A 19166-nucleotide genomic window follows, 5' to 3' on the forward strand; every position below is an offset into this window, starting at 1 on the left:
TTGAATAGCATTCCCAGGAAGGTCAGAGACTGACTCGGGGTTGGTGATGACGTCTGTAGGTTGACTAACCAGCCCATGCGACTCAGAGTGTCGATTGTGATTGAGACACTGAGCTTGCAGTCCTTGAAAGTGGGAGCCTTGATGAGTAGATCGTCCAGGTATGGAACGACTACTATGCCTCTGGAGTGCAGGACGTCCATGGTGGCTGCCATGACTTCGGTGAACACTCTGGGAGCCGTGGCAAGTCCGAACAGGAGAGCCAAAAACTGGTAGTGGTCCTGGTCGATTGCGAACCTGAGAAATCTGATGGGCAGGTGCAATCCGTATATGCAGGTATGCCTCTTGTAGGTCTATGGAGGCGAGATATTCTCCCTTCTCCATGGACACAATGATGGACCGAAAGGACTCCATGCGGAAGTGACGGACCCGTAAATATTTGTTCAGTTGTTTTAGGTCCTGTATGGGCCGCACGCTGCCTCCCTTCTTGGGGACTACGAATAGATTGGAGTAGAACCCTCGGAAGCGCTCAGCCGTGGGTACCGGTACTATGACTCCTGCTTGAAAAAGCAAGGAGACCGCTTCTCGGAAGGCACGAGCCTTGGCTGGTGGTTTTGGGGGAACAGAGAAGAAGAATCAGTCCGGTGGGTTGGAGGTGAACTCTATCTTGTATCCGGAAGACACTAGTTTCCTGACCCACCTGTCTTCTGTAATAGGCAGCCAGACTTGATGAAAGAGCAAAAGTCGGCCGCCTACGGGTGTGGTGTCTTCCGGAGTCGTGAGTCATGATGAGGAGAAAGTCTGAGATTTTCCTCCTCTGGGCTTAGACTGGCCTTCTTTTGACTGCCAGGTCTTGTCTGACCGTTGCGTCGATCGCGAGTTGTCCCTGCGTGGGGAACAGTTAAGATTTTATGCTGGACGCGAGACGGACCAGCCCGAGGAGTTCCGAAAGGATTGGAATCAAGTTTGGTTACACTTCTTGCAAGTGCGTTTAGGTTTCAGTTGGGGAAGAGAGGTACTATTACCCCCGGTGGCGTTGGATATCATCGTGTCCAACTGTTCACTGAAAAGTCGCCCACTGAGGTAGGGGAGGTGCGTGAGGGACTTCTTTGAGGCTGCGTCCGCTTTCCATTCCTGCAGCCAGAGGATACCCCGAATTGTGATGGTGCTTGATGCTATCCCTGCTACACCCCTTGCTGACTCCAGAGCTGCATGAAGCATGTAATCTGCTACGACTGCTATTTGAACCGTTTGGTCCAACGGCTCCGGAGCGGGTGCTTGGAGGCCAGCTTGTAAATTTTTGGCCCAGGCCAGAATGGCTTTGGCAGCCCAAACTGAAGCGAACGCGGGAGCCAGGGATGCCCCTGCAGCCTCGAAAATTGAACGAGCCATGCATTCTACATGCCGGTCTGCTGCGTCCCTGAGGGTTGAGCAATCTGGCAGTGAAAGGAGGGTCTGTGCTGCTAGTCTAGAGACTGGGGGGTCCACTTCGGGTGAGACTGTCCATTCCTTGGTATCCTTCTGCGGTAAGGGGTACCTCGACTCCATATATTTGCGATTAGCGAATTTTTTCTCAGGCTGTGAGAGCTGCTTTTTAAAGGATCGCCTTAAACTCTGGGTGGTTAGAGAAAACCTTAGGCGGCTTCAGAGGTCCTTCAAAGGAAATCTTGTGTTCTGGGGCCTCTGGTGGTGGATCAGAAATGTCCAGCACCCGATGGATGGAAGAAATTAAGTCCTCAACTAGCACTGTATTGCTAGGGGAGATTGGGATCAGGGACCCCTCCGTTTCCTTGTCTGAGTCGGAGTCACCGATACCTTCCGAATCCAGTGTATCACTGAGGCGTCCCCTGCTGGGTGAGCTGGGGCGGAGGCCTTCTCTGGTCGGGGATTGCGGAGATCTGCATTGTCTGCCCCTGGAAGGGGACAGTCTAGATGATGTGGAACTACTGTCTCTCCCTAGAAGGGGATGACAGTGTGCTATGGGATGATGCAGATGGACTTGACCTATGGGTCCGCTTGTGTCCTGACCTAGACGTGGATGTGCCAGGGTCGTCCTGTCCCTGAGTCAAGCTCCCCCTTTGCTGGGTAACGGTCATAGCCGAGGCATGACTCTGCAGAGCCTGAAACAATGTGGAGGTTAGGTTATCTATACACTGTGTCATAGATTGCGACATCTGAGTGACCCATTCCGGCGTGGCATTAGACACCGAAGCATTGGCAGGGGCTTCTTGGGGCTCTGACACAGTCTGAGTGCAGTCCTGGCAGTGCGGGTACGTGCTGCCACTGGGGAGAGCGGTCCTGCAGGCTGTGCAGAATGCATAACAGCAGTCCAGCCTGGTTCTCTTGGACCTTGAGCCCGGCATAGTGCACAGAGTGCAGAAGGGCTGGCTATGCAGAGAACCCTACAGGGGTGGCTATGCAGAGGAACCTATAGGGGAGCCTTATAGGGAATATGGATTCACAGCCGAGTAAAACAACCCAGCTGTGATCTTACCCCACCAGTTTGCCCCTAGGTCCAGCGCCAAAGAACCACAGTCCTGGGCCCCCCGGAGACTGGCTGGCCTGGTCCTGCTGACCGGGAAATGCAGGGTTAATCCTTGCTGCAGTAGAAATGGCCGCTGAGAAGAAAAAGGGGGAGAAGTGGGCGGAGAGCTGAGAAAAAAGGCGGCAAAGCTGTACAAAAACGCGCCCTGTCACGATCCGCCCCCTCTATGATACTGTTGAGTGTCATATTTGTCATCCGGGGGGCAGGCCGGGGGCAGAGAGGAGGCGGCGGCTTCAGCTAGGTCGAAGCCGCGGCCTAAATTAGATGCCTGATGCCCAGAAAAGCTCCAGGCCAGCGTGAAAGTCCGGGAGGGGGTCGGATCTGAACCAGACCCCCGGATTTAAAAGCAGAATAGCGGTGGGGCTATAAGCGGAAGAGGGGCCCTGTGAGGGGCCCCCCTGAGGCAGTATACAGCTGGTGCTGCCGCAGAGACAGGGCGCACCCTGTGTCTCTATTGTGCCATGGCTGCCTGCACTCCCCTCGGCCCCGACAGGAGCCCGTAGCTGGGCTGGGGTCCCTGGATGCAGAAACAGTGTGCTGGCCCATTGCTGGGAGCTGCAGAGTGCTGCCTGTACAGGCCCTACCTGAGGCATCTCAACCTAATGCCCCCAGAGGGGGATTAGGTTAGGGAGGTTGCTGCTGTCACCTTCAGGGGGCTTTATCCTCGCCTCGACCCAAAAACCTAAAGGAATTGGGGAAGGAGGGGGAGTCTCGACTTCGAACCAGCACCCGAGGGACTGGGGAAGGAGCGACATGGGGAATAGCCGTCTCGAATTCAACCGGGCACCCCGCAATAGGGGGCCGAGGAAGGAGCCATGCCGGGAGTCTCACAGGAGACCCACTTTTCATCTGTAATCCGTCGGAAAAAAACGGAGGAAAAATTTTTAGGTGTGCCTCCTATGCGACACTAAGCAAAAACCGGAGAAGGCTGACGCCATCCAGGGGTGTATACTGCAGAGGAGGAGCTACGGTTAATCTTTTTCAGATTATGCATAGTGTCACCTCCTAGTGGACAGCAGCATAACACCCATGGTCCTGTGTCCCCCAATGAGGCGACAGAGTAAAGAACTTTATTCCTCCCAACAGTATTCAGTTTCAGTCAAGGGGGAAGGAGTATTCAGTTTCAGTCACAGTCCCCGAGTACAAAAAGTGGTGGCTGTAACCAAGTCCGTGGCCCTGATTGACACTGGTTCTGCATTGGGGCCGGCTGTCTGTCAGGGCCTCCGAATGCCACAGGGGAGAATAAAGTTAATTTTCTCCCCACAGAGTTCAGCTATATGCAGGCGCTGGGTGGCTTAGTAGCACTATTAACCTACAGGTTAAGCAAATATCCTGGGTGAGGCCCCCCACAGCCTCCCCATGTCCTGGGTGACACCCTCATAGCCTCCTCAGGTGCAGCATGATACCCCCATAGCCTCCCCATGTGCACCCAAACAGCCCATACACATGAAAAGAATAACACCACATACTCGCCTCGGTCCCGTCCCCCCGGCGCTCTGCTTCTTCATGTCTCTGTTGCTTTGACTCTCCACAGTACACAGCTGACGCGATGAAATTACATCATTGGGTCAGCTGTTTCACACGCTGATTGGTGGACGAAGTGACCTGAGGTCCCTCCTCCACCAATGAAGATAGAACAGATGGATATGGTGAGCAGGCACGCTGCGGGCCTCCGTTTTCCAGCCCCTCAACTGCCTCGGTACGCAAGCCTTACTGAAACAGCCAGAGGGTCAGACATGGACTGCGGGCCGCACTTTGCCCACTTCTGCGCTAACCTTTTTACCCCAACAAGAATGTTTGCACCTTCATGACCGGGCCAAATTTTACAATTCTGATCAGTGTCCTTTCATGTGGTAATGACTCTGGAACGTTTCAAAGGATCCCACTGATTGAGATTTATTTTTTGTGACATTGTACTTCATGATACTGGTAAAATTTGTTCAATATGACTGAAATAGTTAATAAATAACATTTCCCACATGTCTACTTTACATCAGCTCAATTTCTGAAACTTTTTTTTTTTGTTAGTAAGTTATAACGGTTAAAAGTTGACCAACTATTTCTCAACATCTGTCTTGAAAAGCTGCATGTCGCATCCAGGTGTCAATATGTATTTTCCTGGGACAAGTAGACTTCTGTCTCCAATTTCACCAGGGGGTCCTGCTGGTAGCCAAAAAAAAAGGTAACATTTTGCACCTCCTAGCTCTTGGAAGAGAGATTTTAATTACGGCCTGATAGCTGTTACACACAGGATCTCAAGAGAAAATAATATATTCATTGGGGGGCGCGGGCGTGGTCCAATCAAAAACCAAGCAATTATGATATTAACTTGAGGGGCTGTTCTAGAAACCTGATCTCCAGACCAAAGTTATAAATTAGACATGTATACAGAGACACGTGTTCACATGTGAGAGTAGAGACGCTGATGTGTTCCACCAACTCCATTCACCCCTCCCCCCCCCCCCCCCCCCCTCTCAGGGAGCAGAAAGCAAACTACCAGTTAGAGGATTTCTGTAAGTTTCTCCTGTTTATTTTTATACGGTTTTGCATAAGTTGTATGTCTTTATTATCATATTTTTATACCTTTTTCTTACTGTAAGCACTGAACCTTTTTTGTATTAAATAATAAAACTTTAACAAGTTGAACCTTGAATGTTCTTAAAGAATCCATAGCCTAAGGTGTGTGAGCCTTATGAGTGGTAGATATTATTAGTATTAATAGTTCCGGGACTCATCGCCCGTGTATTCGGTGAGTGGTGGCAGCGTGTATAAGCGGGTGTGTAGCCTGGGTTGGTGTGTGATTTATGCTCCCATTACAGCATAGGACAGAGGTTGAATGCAGGACTGAGTGGGGAGATGGGTTGTACCTGCAAGGGTTAATCTACGTCTCGTGCTGAGAGCGGGCACATGATGAATTAGTGACACCACGGAGAAGGGATCCGTGACATTCTCATTTTTCTGTATTTTCGTGACTATGAAAATTGTAAATTCACACTGAAGGCATCAAAACTATGAATTAACACATGTGGAATTATATACTTAACAAAAAAGTGTGAAACAACTGAAAATATGTCTTATATTCTAGGTTCTTCAAAGTAGCCACCTTTTGCTTTGATGACTGCTTTGCACACTCTTGGCATTCTCTTGATGAGCTTTAAGAGGTAGTCATCGGAAATGGTCTTCCAATAATCTTGAAGGAGTTCCCAGAGATGCTTAGCACTTGTTGGCCTTTTTGCCTTCACTCTGCGGTCCAGCTCACCCCAAACCATCTCGATTGGGTTCAGGTCTGGTGACAGTGGAGGCCAGGTCATCTGGCGTAGCACCCCATCACTCTCCTTCCTGGTCAAATAGCCCTTACACAGCCTGTGTTTGGTGTCATTGTCCTGTTGAAAAATAAATGATGGTCCAACTAAACGCCAACCAGATGGAAAAGCATGCCGCTGCAAGATGCTGTGGTAGCCATGCCGGTTCAGTATGCCTTCAATTTTGAATAAATCCCCAACAGTGTCAACAGCAAAGCACCCCCACACCTCCTCCTCCATGCTTCATGGTGGGAACAAGGCATGTAGAGTCCATCCGTTCACCTTTTCTGCTTTGCACAAAGACACGGTGGTTGGATCCAAAGATCTCAAATTTGGACTCATCAGACCAAAGCACAGATTTCCACTATTCTAATGTCTATTCCTTGTGTTCTTTAGCCTAAACAAGTCTCTTCTGCTTGTTGTCGGTCCTTAGCAGTAGTTTCCTAGCAGCTATTTTACCATGAAGGCCTGCTGCACAAAGTCTCCTCTTAACAGTTGTTGTAGAGATGTGTTTGCTGCTAGAACTCTGTGTGGCATTGACCTGGTCTCTAATCTGAGCTGCAGTTAACCTGCGATTTCTGAGGCTGGTGACTCGGAGAAACTTATCCTCAGAAGCAGAGGTGACTCTTGGTCTTCCTTTCCTGGGGCGGTCCTCATGTAAGCCAGTTTCTATGTAGTGCTTGATGGTTTTTGCCACTGCACTTGGGGACACTTTCAAAGTTTGCCCAATTTTTCGGACTGACTGACCTTCATTTCTTAAAGCAATGATGGCCACTCGTTTTTCTTTACTTAGCTGCTTTTTTCTTGCCATAATACAAATTTTAACAGTCTATTCAGTAGGACTATCAGCTCTGTATCCACCAGACTTATGCACAACACAAGTGATGGTCCCAACCCCATATATAAGGCAAGAAATCCCACTTATTAAACCTGACAGGGCACACCTGTGAAGTGAAAACCATTTCCGGTGGCTACCTCTTGAAGCTCATCAAGAGAATGCCAAGAGTGTGCAAAGCAGTCATCAGAGCAAAAGGTGGCTACTTTGAAGAACCTAGAATATAAGACATATTTTCAGTTGTTTCACACTTTTTTGTTAAGTATATAATTCCACATGTGTTAATTCACAGTTTTGATGCCTTCAGTGTGAATTTACAATTTTCATAGTCATGAAAATACAGAAAAATCTTTAAATGAGAAGGTGTGTCCAAACATTTGGTCTGTACTGTACAAACTTGTTAGATCATGCACTGAGCATGATCCATGACGACACAATCACGATAATGATCGGACCCCGGCGATGACGTCGTGGAGGCGCCAATCTAATGGCAGAGGGGGCTTCTTCCCTCTGCCTGCTCTCTAAATGCTGCGATCGATTACGATTAAAGTGCCAGGAGCGCATCAGCTAAGTACCAGGCGACCTGGACATATGGATACCGCCAAAGTCATAAAAGGGGTTAAACTTGTTCCATTAAAATATAAAAGAGCTCAGATGGGGAAGAAACCGTTTAGGAGCAAATAATTTGCTGGAATGTTCAGGAGAATTATTACTTTTGCCTGAAGTAGTATTACAGTGGAAATCCCCTGGGAGTTTACCCCATTTTGAAGACTTCATGCTCAAGTTACATATCCAGTGTAGGGGCATTTTGACACCACAGACGTTATTCAGAAATTAAAGGGGTTTACCCAAGAACGAAGTTCATTTTAATCAGTAGATCTTGGAATAAAAATATGGTCCACAATTAGGTGTGTTAAAAAAGTAACTGTGCTGACAATTTTATAAATGTGCCCCTGCTGTGTACTGTGTAATGGCTGTGTCTGACCGTGCAGGAAAATGGTCTGATCATACCACAGCTGCTGGACAGGAAAGAGAGTTGGGGTATGTGCACACGATGCGGAAAACGCTGCAGGTCCGCAGCAGTTTCCCATGAGTTTACAGTACAATGTAAACCTATGGGAAACAAAAAACGTTGTGCACATGCTGCGAAAAAAAAACGTGCGGAAACGCAGCAGTTTACATTCCGCAGCATGTCACTTCTTTCTGCGGATTCCGCAGTGGTTTTACAGCTGATCCTATGGAAAACCGCAGTTGTAAAGCCGCAGTGAAAACTGCAGAAAAAACGCAGTAAATCCGCGATAAATCTGCAGCAAAAATGCAGCGTTTTTGCCCTGCAGATTTATCAAATCCGCTGCGGAAAAATCCGCAGTGGACCAGAATACATGTGCACATAGCCTAAAAGTATATACAGACATTAAAGCATGGGATCACAGCTGATTTTTTTTTTGTGAGGCAAAGCAATTCACTGTGTTCTGAGGTAATGTTTTAAATGAAAAAAAAAGAAAAAAAAAGAAAAAGAAAAAAAAAGAACGAGTCCCGAAGACTTCTATTCATATAATTACCTTAAATTGTTTGTCATCCACTTCCGTCTGGACTTCCTCGAATCCGAAAATCCACTGCGCCGCACAGGAAGTATGCCGACCACCATATTGGAATATCTAAGCGATGGGTATTCCAAAATGGCACCTGCAGGTGGTACCAGGCCCTTGCGCAGTACCACCAGCGAGTCATCGCCGGACCCCCCGCTGCTGGGACTCCCCCGCCGCAAGGTCCCCTCCCCTGGGATCCAGGCCGCCACTGGGATCCCGGCCTCTGCTGGAATCCTGACCGCCGCTGGGATCCAGATCACCCTCCCCACCGGGCAGCAGTAGGAAAATGATTCACTGCGTAGCTGTGACCTTAGGAGTCAGAAATGCTTCCAGGGGCGATCTCCATGATGTTCCCGTGTCTTCAGTATGTAAACTGCTGCTGGTACCAACCTATTGCACAGTACCACCAGTGGAACACAGTCACACCACCCACACACTGTATATGCCGTATGCAGACACACTGTTACACTCACTTACATTTACATTCTCACACTCTCACGCAGCCTCTTATGCGGTACCACCGGCAGAACACCGTTGCGAACATGCCACCGCCGGGATCAGCCGAATGATACACTGACTGCCGCCATCTTTGTACAGGAGGAGTGCATGAACAGTTTTAATGTGACCTCCACTATCTGTCTGCACAAAGATGGCGGAGGTCTGATTTACTTCGCCTGCGCGAATTATGCGAATCAGTGGGCTGATCCAGGTGGCAGATGCGTAGAGGAAGCCGGTCACATTAAAGGGGTTTTCCCACGAACGAAAGTTCATTTTAAAAATTAACTGTGTCTTGACAGTGTACAGAGCATACCATATCTCCTGGGCAGTGGAGAAAGCATAAGATAATACTGACATTACAGCAGGGTATTACAGTGGATTCATTTTGTGAGGTAAAATATTTCACTGACTGTTTTTAAAATATATTTTACCTCACAAAATGTATCCTTTGCAATCTCCTGCTGTAATGTCAGTATTGCCTTTTGCTTCCTCCCCTGCCCATGAGCTGTGGTATGTTTGGTACACGGTCAGACACAAACAATTTTGTTCATGGGAAAACCCCTTTAAAAAAAGGAAATATCAATGCCAACATGGCTCTTCATAAAAAGATACGCCAATGACAATGAAAGCAGCAAAGGCACAACGTCGAAGACAACAAAGGGTAAATGAGACTCTTGAAGAGCAACATCACTGGGACAAAAACAAGGCATATAAGAGTAGGCGTCAAGCATGAGTCCCCTGATGCAAAAGTCATTAGATTATCACAGGATGCCATTAGGTAACAACAGCGCCGTATAAGTGCTCCCATCGGGACATTACCGCTCTCCCGATGCAATAGCATCGGGCCTCCATCTAGTCTCTTTATAAACGTCAAGCTCTATGGAAAAGTCTCATAGGCCTCTACAGAGGGAAGTCCCAGTGACCAGAGTTATCTGTTGTACAGTATTAGTGCAGTACCAATTTCTGATCAGCTGCAATCGTTTATAAATCCTTATTAGAAAATATAGAGATGGTTCCTTACCACATTCAAAAAAGTTGTAAACAGGGCGAACTTTCAAGACTCTCTGCATATATTCGTGGAGGATGCAAACTTCCGACTTTCCATTTGGATTAATGACAAACTCTGTTAGAAAGAAACATTGATAAGCAATGTTTAAAAAAAGTATAAGAAATTATGACAGCCGTCATGAACATCCACACTTTGTGCAGTAGTTACAGATTTATAGCCTTAAAATCTGATCCACAGGTTAATACAGCAGCTATCAACAGTAGCAAAGCAAAATGGAAACCTGTGGAAGGAAAACTATCAAGAACTGTGTTTCTCACGCCATTCTTGATGAGAGGGTGGGGTGAAGTGTGAGGCGTCTGAATAAGGCGAGAAGTGAAATGGCGTACACCTCGCTACAAATTTTACTCAAAGTCAGGGACTGGAGTAAGATTTGTGACATAAGGAATGCCCCCGCTCGTCATGAATTTTTGCTTTGGAGCTGGGCAAAACTGGTGTAAAAAACGCCAAGAGTTACAGTTTTGCGCAGCCTTACATTATGCAATTTTTTTGCCATTTTTCAAAGCTTTTCTAGTCTAAAAGCTTTGGTGAATCGTGGCCTGTGTATAAATGAAACTTTACGGCTTTCAAAATTGGTGACACTGGCAGTAGAACACAAACCGCACAAAATTAAAGGAGATGCCTGACCACAACAAAACTTTAAGGATATACCCACATGGGAGTTATTTTAAAGTGGATGTTGTGTTACTGAGGAAAAAAAAAAAAAAAAAAACACACACAGAAACAAATTTTATTTTTTAAAATATTTTCTTGCCACTTTTTTGGATTTAGGGCCCGATTAAGACTGGTGTTTCTTACACAAGTCTTGACGAAAGCCTTATTGGTGCCAGGCAAGATGCGCATGCCACTTAATGATTTAAAAAAATAAATAAATTCCCCACCCATAACTGTCTGCAGTATCATACATGGGCATGAGACACTAGGAGATGCCCACACCTGTTACTGCACAGGACTCACCTGGGGGATTTCTCTAGGTCAGAGCGAGGCCGTCAGGTACATCAACCAGAAGCCGAAGCCCAGACCATACCACTTAATGAATTTAGTGTATCTTCGTGGTGGCATGCATCAGGGACTGGAATAGCATACCCGGCGATTTAAAAAAAAAAAAAAAAAAAAAAAAGGTCAGCACTTAGCCACGCCGTGGAGCCATTTCAAACTGGTGTAAAAACGCCGCAAAATGCTTGCACAACTCCGCCATATGCCAAGATTTGGAGTCTTTTCGAAGTGTTGTACACCAGTTTTCTGGCAAAACACTTTGAAGAAGGAAATGCCTCATACACAAAGCCAATGGGGCCGATTCAATTGATTCAGCATTCAAAATAGGAACTTTGTTTTCAAGCAAATACCTCATGAATTTGACATGCTGTGAAAAATAAATATGGAAGAAACAGGACCATGTGCACTATAGGCATGATATACCACTGAAATGGACAGGAAGCCTACTCAAAGAGGCATTTCATATGGATTTTGGAACAGAACATACATTAAGGCTATGTGCACACGTTCAGGAATTCATGCAGAAAATTCCTGGGGAAATCCGGACATTTCTGCCAGATTTCTGCATGAAATCCGCATGCGTTTTTTCCCAGACATTTTCCAATGCATTAGACAGTGGGAAAACCGCGAAAAAAAACGCAAAATTAATGAGCAGGTTCATTATTTTTCCACAATGCGTTTTTCATGCGGAAAAACGCACATCATGTGCACAGAAATTGCGGATTTCATTAAAAATGATAGGATGCTTAATGTATGCAGATTATTTGCGGTTTTATATCGTTTTTATAGCGCAAAAACGCTAAAAAACGCAAATAATCTGCAACGTGTGCACATAGCCTAAATGTTGCACTAGTGTTAAATATGCCACAATCACATCCCCCAGTATTTTAACTTCCTCAATTTTGCGTTATGTACCCTGAGGTGTTCCAGGTTTTCAGATGCACCAGTTCAGATTCCTGATAATTGGACCAAAGAGTGTATTCTTGTTTATACTTTTAAACAATATAAAACCTTAATATTTTATATGTCTCTATATGGTCCTGATTTCAGACGAGTGCAGTGTTTTCAACATAAAATCTATATATCAATATACCCTATTGTATTACAGATAAAGAGGTTATTAAGGATACGATATAACATTTGCAATAGTATTTTGAATGGACTTTTGTAAATGTTTGTAACAAATTCGGATGCATATCCTGTTATTGTATGTAATGCTAATCCTGAAAAGAAAAAAAAAAAAAAGACATTCAGGAATGCTCACCTGCAGTTACCCCTGTGAATCTAGTGTAAGTCACTTCAGTGGTCCTCGCAGGGAGAAGAAGCAATGACATTCCATTCTTCAGCCACCCAACTCCTGCACCGGTGATTGGCTGCAGCGGTCAGGTGGCTGGAACTGAGCATCAGTCTCCATTTCACCATCTACTTCAAAGGTCAACCACTAGTGATGAGCGAGTCTACTCGTTGCTCGGGTGACCTCTGAGTATTTATGACTGATCGGAGATTTAGTTTTCATCGCCTCAGCAGCATGATTTACAGCTATTAGCCAGGCTGAGTACACGTAATAAAGCAGGCTAGTAGCTGTAAATCATTCAGCTGCCGCAATGAAAACTAAATCTCAGAGCAGTCATAACTGCTCGGAAGACACCCGAGCAACGAGTACACTCGCTCATTACTATCAACCACTGGCTCAATTTATGCCATTTAATGCCTTCTCAGTATTCTAAATATGACTACTGCCATACTATTGCCATGCACATAATTCATTTTCAATGATCCCAACAGAAAATTGTTTTTTTAATGGGTACAGCAAAAAAAAAAAAGAAAAAAAGAAAAAAAAAAAAAAAAAAAAAATCGATAAGATGGGACCAACCATTAATCTGTATTTTTACTTGTACACTGGCATAGCTGTATTAGGGCATGTTCTCTTGTGGAACAAGTTGTAGTATTCAAATGACACCATTCATTTTAACACAATGTACTGAAAAACAATTCCGCCATTGATTTTTGGGGCTTCATTTTTACGGCGTTCAATGTGCAGTTAAAGTGACCTGGCATCATAATTCTACAGTTCAATACTAAATAAATATATATATATATATATATATATATATATATATATATATATATATATATATATATATATATATATATATATATATATATATATATATATATATATATATATGTGAAAAAATTGGAACAGCATCAAATTACTACCTTACAAGGCATGCAGAGCTCTTCCGACCAGCAATCCAATGGTCAAAAAGTAACAAACTCAAAAAAAAAGGAAGAGCAGCACAAAATAATTGAAAAAAAGTGGACTTTAATGCCTAAGCGGCGTGGCAACGTTTCGGATGTGCTATCCTTTGACACGCCGTTTAGGCATTAAAGTCCACTTTTTTTCAATTATTTTGTGCTGCTTTTCTTTTTTTTTTTTTGAGTAAGTATATATATATATATTTAAATAATTTTAGATTATGCTAGATTGGACTGTTCCAAACAAAAAAAATCTGTTCCTTTTTATGTGGGAAAAGGACACTATTTAAACTTACTAACAAAGTAATGTTTTATTATTATTCAGTCCATCTAGGTAATGTGAACCTAGCTTAATGCATTATTGCAGTATATAGAGTAATTGCAGTCCTCCTATGACGTCCAGCCTCTGGCTGAGCTTCTCAGGAGGACTATGATGACAGTCTCCACTGCTTTGCTAACTGATCAGCTCCCTGTGATTGTGTCACAAATAATCAATGGGAGCCGATGCTTGAGTACCTGGACAAACAGGCAATTTAAATGCTGCCGTCAGTGATTGACAGCAGCATCTAAATTGTTAATAGGAATGATCAGAGTTATGTACTACAGCAAGCATCTGCCACGCAAGAACCAGGCTGAACAAGTGAACCTGCTCTACACACCCTTCAACGACCTGTGATGAAAATATCATAGGTCATTAGGAGGTGAAGTAATCTCCCTCTACATTCTTACAAATGGATCTAGCTCTAAGTAAGTAAGAATTCCACAACACAGTGAGAGTCAGAGTAAAAAGTAAGCAGCGGAATACAGCTGACTTCTTTACAAGTATGATTAAATGGATTTGCAGCAACGAACCTTTTTTTGTTGGTGCATCCTGAACAGACAAGGTTATAAGTTTCTGGTTGGCAGGCAAAATGGGTCTTTCTGATCCCGCTTGCTTCCGTTTCACTTCACGATTGAACTGTCTTCTTTCTGCCCACGTCCTGAACTTTTTGACTGTAACCTGTTCAAAATCAAATCTTTTTTCCAAATAGCTTCTGAAATCCTCAAGATCTATAAAATAAATGAAAATGACCCCTCAAAAAATATTTAAATATTTATAGCACAGCCTTAAAGCACATTAGACATCAGTGTGCTACTATATTTGCCCACACAGAAGCCAACATTTATTGGAGACAAGGAGGCTCACAATGAATCCACTTTAATCTTTCATGTAAGCTCTTACACATGGCTTTATTTTTGAGGCTGACAAAACCTCCATTGATATAACAGATGACATAAAATTTACAATAATGTGCATTAATATGCAATAGCAGTTCCCAAAAAGAAAAAAAAAGTCACACCCTCTTTCCCATTGCATATACATAGTCAAATATGTCAGATATTACTCTTAGGGTATGTTTCCACGGTCAGTAAACACTGTGGGTTGGACACTGCGTACATCCGCATAGTCCAACCCGTAGCGGCCAGATGTTACAGCATAGTGGAGGGGATTTCATGAAATCTCATATCCACTATGCGTGCAGGGACACCGGCGGTTTCCCAGCGTATACGCACATGCGACACGTCTTTCTAGACAGCATGTCCATTTATCTTGCGGAGACACTCCGTCTCCGCAAGATAAATATCACCACTATAATGTATTGGGCGCAATGATTCTGCACGGTTCAATGAACACATGCGGAATCACCAGCGTTCAAAAGCCGGCAACGCTTTGGACGGAGCGCTGCATTCAAAGCGCTGCTGGTTTCTGCCCATGGAAACATAACTCTTAAAATATTCTATTACAAAACATCAGGTAACCCCTTAGTGAAAATCAGTATGTTTTTTATGGACTTTAGATATAAGAGTATAGAATCCCCCACTTAGTAAAAATGCAGCAACTGTCAGCTGTTCATTATAGCGGACACCCTGCTGCATCAGCCCCAATAGCTGTTGACATCAACCATGGCCATTTAACCCCTTAGATGATTATGTCAATCGTGACAAAAGCATCTAGATGGTTAACAGATCATGGAAGCGCCCTCTTTTACCCCACTGGCACCCTGATATATTGATTGCATGGTCCTGATGGTTTCCATCTTGATCCAAGGCTAAATAATGGCCTTAGGGTCTGCCGGCCATAATTGCCTGTTCAGATGTCAGCAACAGTTTAGTGATAAAAAAAAAATAATTTTCATTCGTGTCATTCCACTATGTGTTAATTCCTGAAAGTCCCTGATGGGTTAATAAACTACCTGAAAGCAGTTTTGAATATGTTGAGGGGTATCTCTTTTAAAACTGGCATCACTTTTGGGGGTTTTCATATACATGATGAAAAATTATGGCTACATTTAAAGACATCCTAACAAAATATAAGGACATTTTAGAAATGGTGTCGACATATGGGAAATGTTAATTATTTTGTATCGCGTGACTATCCAGATTTCAGGTAAATGATACTTCTTTTTTTTTTGCGTGGTAGGACTACAATTTCAATTCCCTGTGCATACACGGAATATATCCATAAGCACCACACACAGAGCAAAAGCCAGAAGAGTGTCCTTTAGGCATGTGGCCCTGATGTGCAAACTGTCCACTGTGCTTTCTAGTAAAGAGGAATACAGTAAACATACATTTTTATCCTTTTTTATTATAGTAGATGTCAGTATCTAAAGTTTGGGGGGTGCTGGAGTAGATTAAAGAGTGCACAGGTGGGGTAATCCCACAAAGGGACACAACAGAGAAGTCTGGTTGTACTACCTAGAAATGTTGTGATAAGGCACAACTCATGTGAAGATATCAAAAGCTGCTGCTGCTCTGTGGCATGGGGATGCTCCTGGGTATAGTACAGAAACAGATGGAGCACAGTTGAACACACTACGCTGCTGGGAAAGAGGATTCTCTGAAAGGAATAAAGTTTTTGTTTTCTATGCATTTCAGGACCTGACCTGTCCCATTTTCCAGGACAAAAACAAGATTAAATGGAACCTGTCACCAGGTTTGGCTGATGGAGTTACGGCCACTCCCTTTCAGGACTCCTCTACAGCATTCTATAATGCTGTATATAAGCCCCCGATCTGGCCTGCAAGAAAAGAAAAATAACTTTTATTATACTTACCTGCGTGGCGGTCCGGTCCGATGGGTGTCGCAGGTCCTGGTCAGGAACCTCCCATCTTCTTACGATCCCCTTCCCCCTGCTTGCTTTTTGTGGATGAAGTGTCTCTGCGTCATCCACACAGGCTCCCTGGCATCGCTCTCCTGCACAGGTGTACTTATTTGCCCTGTTGAGGGCAGAGCAAAGTACTGTAGTGTGCAGGAGCCGGGAAAGGTCAGAAAGGTCCAGAGCCTGCGCACTGCAGGAATTTGCTTTGCCCTAAACAGGGCAGATAAGTACACCTGCACAGGAGCGCAATGCCGGGGAGCCTGTGTGGATGACGCAGGGACACGTCATCCGCATGAAGCAAGCAGAAGGGCAGTATAGCAAGATGGGAGGCACCGGACAGGACAGGATCATGGGGTGCATTAAAAGAGGTCTGGATACACATGATGAGAGCATTATACTGCCTCTGTACAAATCCCTAGTTAGACCGCACATGGAGTACTGTGTCCAGTTTTGGGCACCGGTGCTCAGGAAGGATATAATGGAACTAGAGAGAGTACAAAGGAGGGCAACAAAATTAATAAAGGGGATGGGAGAACTACAATACCCAGATAGATTAGCGAAATTAGGATTATTTAGTCTAGAAAAAAGACGACTGAGGGGCGATCTAATAACCATGTATAAGTATATAAGGGGACAATACAAATATCTCGCTGAGGATCTGTTTATAGCAAGGAAGGTGACGGGCACAAGGGGGCATTCTTTGCGTCTGGAGGAGAGAAGGTTTTTCCACCAACATAGAAGAGGATTCTTTACTGTTAGGGCAGTGAGAATCTGGAATTGCTTGCCTGAGGAGGTGGTGATGGCGAACTCAGTCGAGGGGTTCAAGAGAGGCCTGGATGTCTTCCTGGAGCAGAACAATATTGTATCATACAATTATTAGGTTCTGTAGAAGGACGTCGATCTGGGGATTTATTATGATGGAATATAGGCTGAACTGGATGGACAAATGTCTTTTTTCGGCCTTACTAACTATGTTACTATGTATGTATGGACCAAAACCAGCGACACCCATCAGACCGGACCACCCCCAGGTGAGTATAATAAAAGCCATTTTTCTTCTCTTACAGGTCGGATTGGGGACTTAACTACAGCATTACAGAATGCTGTATATAAGCCATGAAAGGCAGTGGCCATAACGCATATCGGTCAAACCTGGGGACAGGTTCCCTTTCAAGACAAAAAAAAAAAAAGAGACACTTAGAAGATCTTTCAGTCCAATTTTTTACTTGAAAAGGGACCGTCTCGGTCCTGAAATGGGTAGGTAACAACAACAACCTTCTTGTTTTTCCATCTGAAGAATCTGCATTCTCAGCAGCACATCTCTTTCAACCGTGCTTCATCAGATTCTGCAGTATGCAATGTCACTCTTGAGTTGTATATATCAGTTATGCGTCGGGGAAATGTTCCTAAAATATACCCCATAAATGCATAAAATCACATATGAACAAAGCCCTAGATAAATATATGGTCATCGCTCAAGGTCATTTTATGGTGCTCTGTGGTAGGATATGAATCCAATGCACATAAAGTAATCAACCAAGGCATCTAGTTTGCGACTAAAGGTACGGTCACATTAAGCGACACTGCAGCGACATAGACAACGAGCCGATCGCTGCAGCGTCGCTGTTTAGGTCGCTAGGAGACGTCAAACACCAGCAACAGCCGAACGATGCAGGAGCGATCCAGTGACGTACTTATCGTTCTCGCTGGTTGTTCGCTCCATGAAAAACCATTGCAGGCATCGTTGCTTTTGCTGTCAAACATGACGAATCACACCGACCTGACGACCAAATAAAGTTCTGGCCTTCTAGCTACGACCAGCGATGTCACAGCAGGATCCTGATCGCTGCTGCGTGTCAAACACAACGAGATCGCTATCCAGGACGCTGCAACGTCACGGATCATTGTCGTTCTCGTTGGAAAGTTGCTCAGTGTGAAGGTACCTTTAGAAAAAAAAATCCGATTGTGATATCAGCATTAGTATCCATGTCATCAGCAGAGGTCAACTATTGGGTCTATCCAGGAACCTGGACAAGTCATTTCTCCTGAGTCCTCCTCCTCAACATTTGCATGCCATCTTTGACTGCGCTCAGTTAGATGTCGGGGAGGACACTTGAGTAATGTTGTGACCAAGGTCCAGGATGGACTGAAAAGTTGAAATTCACTACCGACATGGATACTAACAGTGATCTCCGAATAAGAATTTCTCCTCAATCGTAAACTGGGTGCCGTGGTTCAGGTCTGTATGTGAACAGTGCCTGATTGGTGTAAATTTGAGGCCTTTTCTAATCCTTACATGCCCCTGATGACTCAAATGAAACACACAAGGATTATTTCACTAAGTAGCTTTTGGTTTCCGTACTTTCGCACAGAAAGATTTGACTGTTTGTGTACACATTCAGGGCATCCTAACTTTTCTGAGCCAGTATCATTATTTATCGCTTTGTGATACACAATGGTGGTATCAAGTAAACACTGCTCGAAATACCATAATACCAGTAAAAGGCTACTGTTTACTCAGAGTAGAAAGCAATGCCACAATTAAGTTTATTGGATGCAGATAACTAGCTTTACTTACCAATGGATTCATCTTTGCAAACTTCCACTTTAGCCTTAACTTGACCCAAAGCTCCCTGTGTCACTTCCACTGGTACTTCTTTCTCATCTGATGTCAAGTTACCAGCAGTGGAGTCTGGCTCATCTGCATTGTTATCCAAGATTTTCTCACTTGGAGATTCTGACGGAAGACCAGAAGCGTCATTGTTGTGTTCCTTCTCTTCATTATCCTTCATTTTCTTGTAATGCAAGCAAGGAATACTACTGATAGGAGGATCATGTTTCTAAAATATCAAATACATTTCAGATAGTTGAAACACTGTATTAGTAAAACAATGCTGATATTATTTGACAAATGTTTCACAAGATGGTCATCCTACC

General features: G+C 44.5%; 1 protein-coding gene and 1 non-coding gene across 2 annotated transcripts in view; both read right to left on the reverse strand.

The window, feature by feature from the left end:
* Positions 1–19166, reverse strand: part of DGCR8 (DGCR8 microprocessor complex subunit) — a 125809-nt gene that overhangs the window by 77418 nt on the left and 29225 nt on the right. Inside the window, exons 5-7 of the mRNA XM_069756125.1 lie at positions 18808–19069; positions 13940–14137; positions 9788–9889 (exon numbers count right to left, since the gene is read on the reverse strand). Of these exons, the coding sequence (XP_069612226.1) occupies positions 9788–9889; positions 13940–14137; positions 18808–19069 (562 nt within the window). The remainder of the gene's footprint in view (positions 1–9787; positions 9890–13939; positions 14138–18807; positions 19070–19166) is intronic.
* On the reverse strand, positions 10718–10857 carry LOC138660510 (small Cajal body-specific RNA 16). Its single transcript, XR_011317900.1, has one exon. It is a non-coding gene; the product is annotated as a small Cajal body-specific RNA 16 (non-coding RNA).

This window comes from Ranitomeya imitator, chromosome 1 (assembly GCF_032444005.1).
Source record: "Ranitomeya imitator isolate aRanImi1 chromosome 1, aRanImi1.pri, whole genome shotgun sequence".
Classification (NCBI taxonomy): Eukaryota; Metazoa; Chordata; class Amphibia; order Anura; family Dendrobatidae; genus Ranitomeya; species Ranitomeya imitator.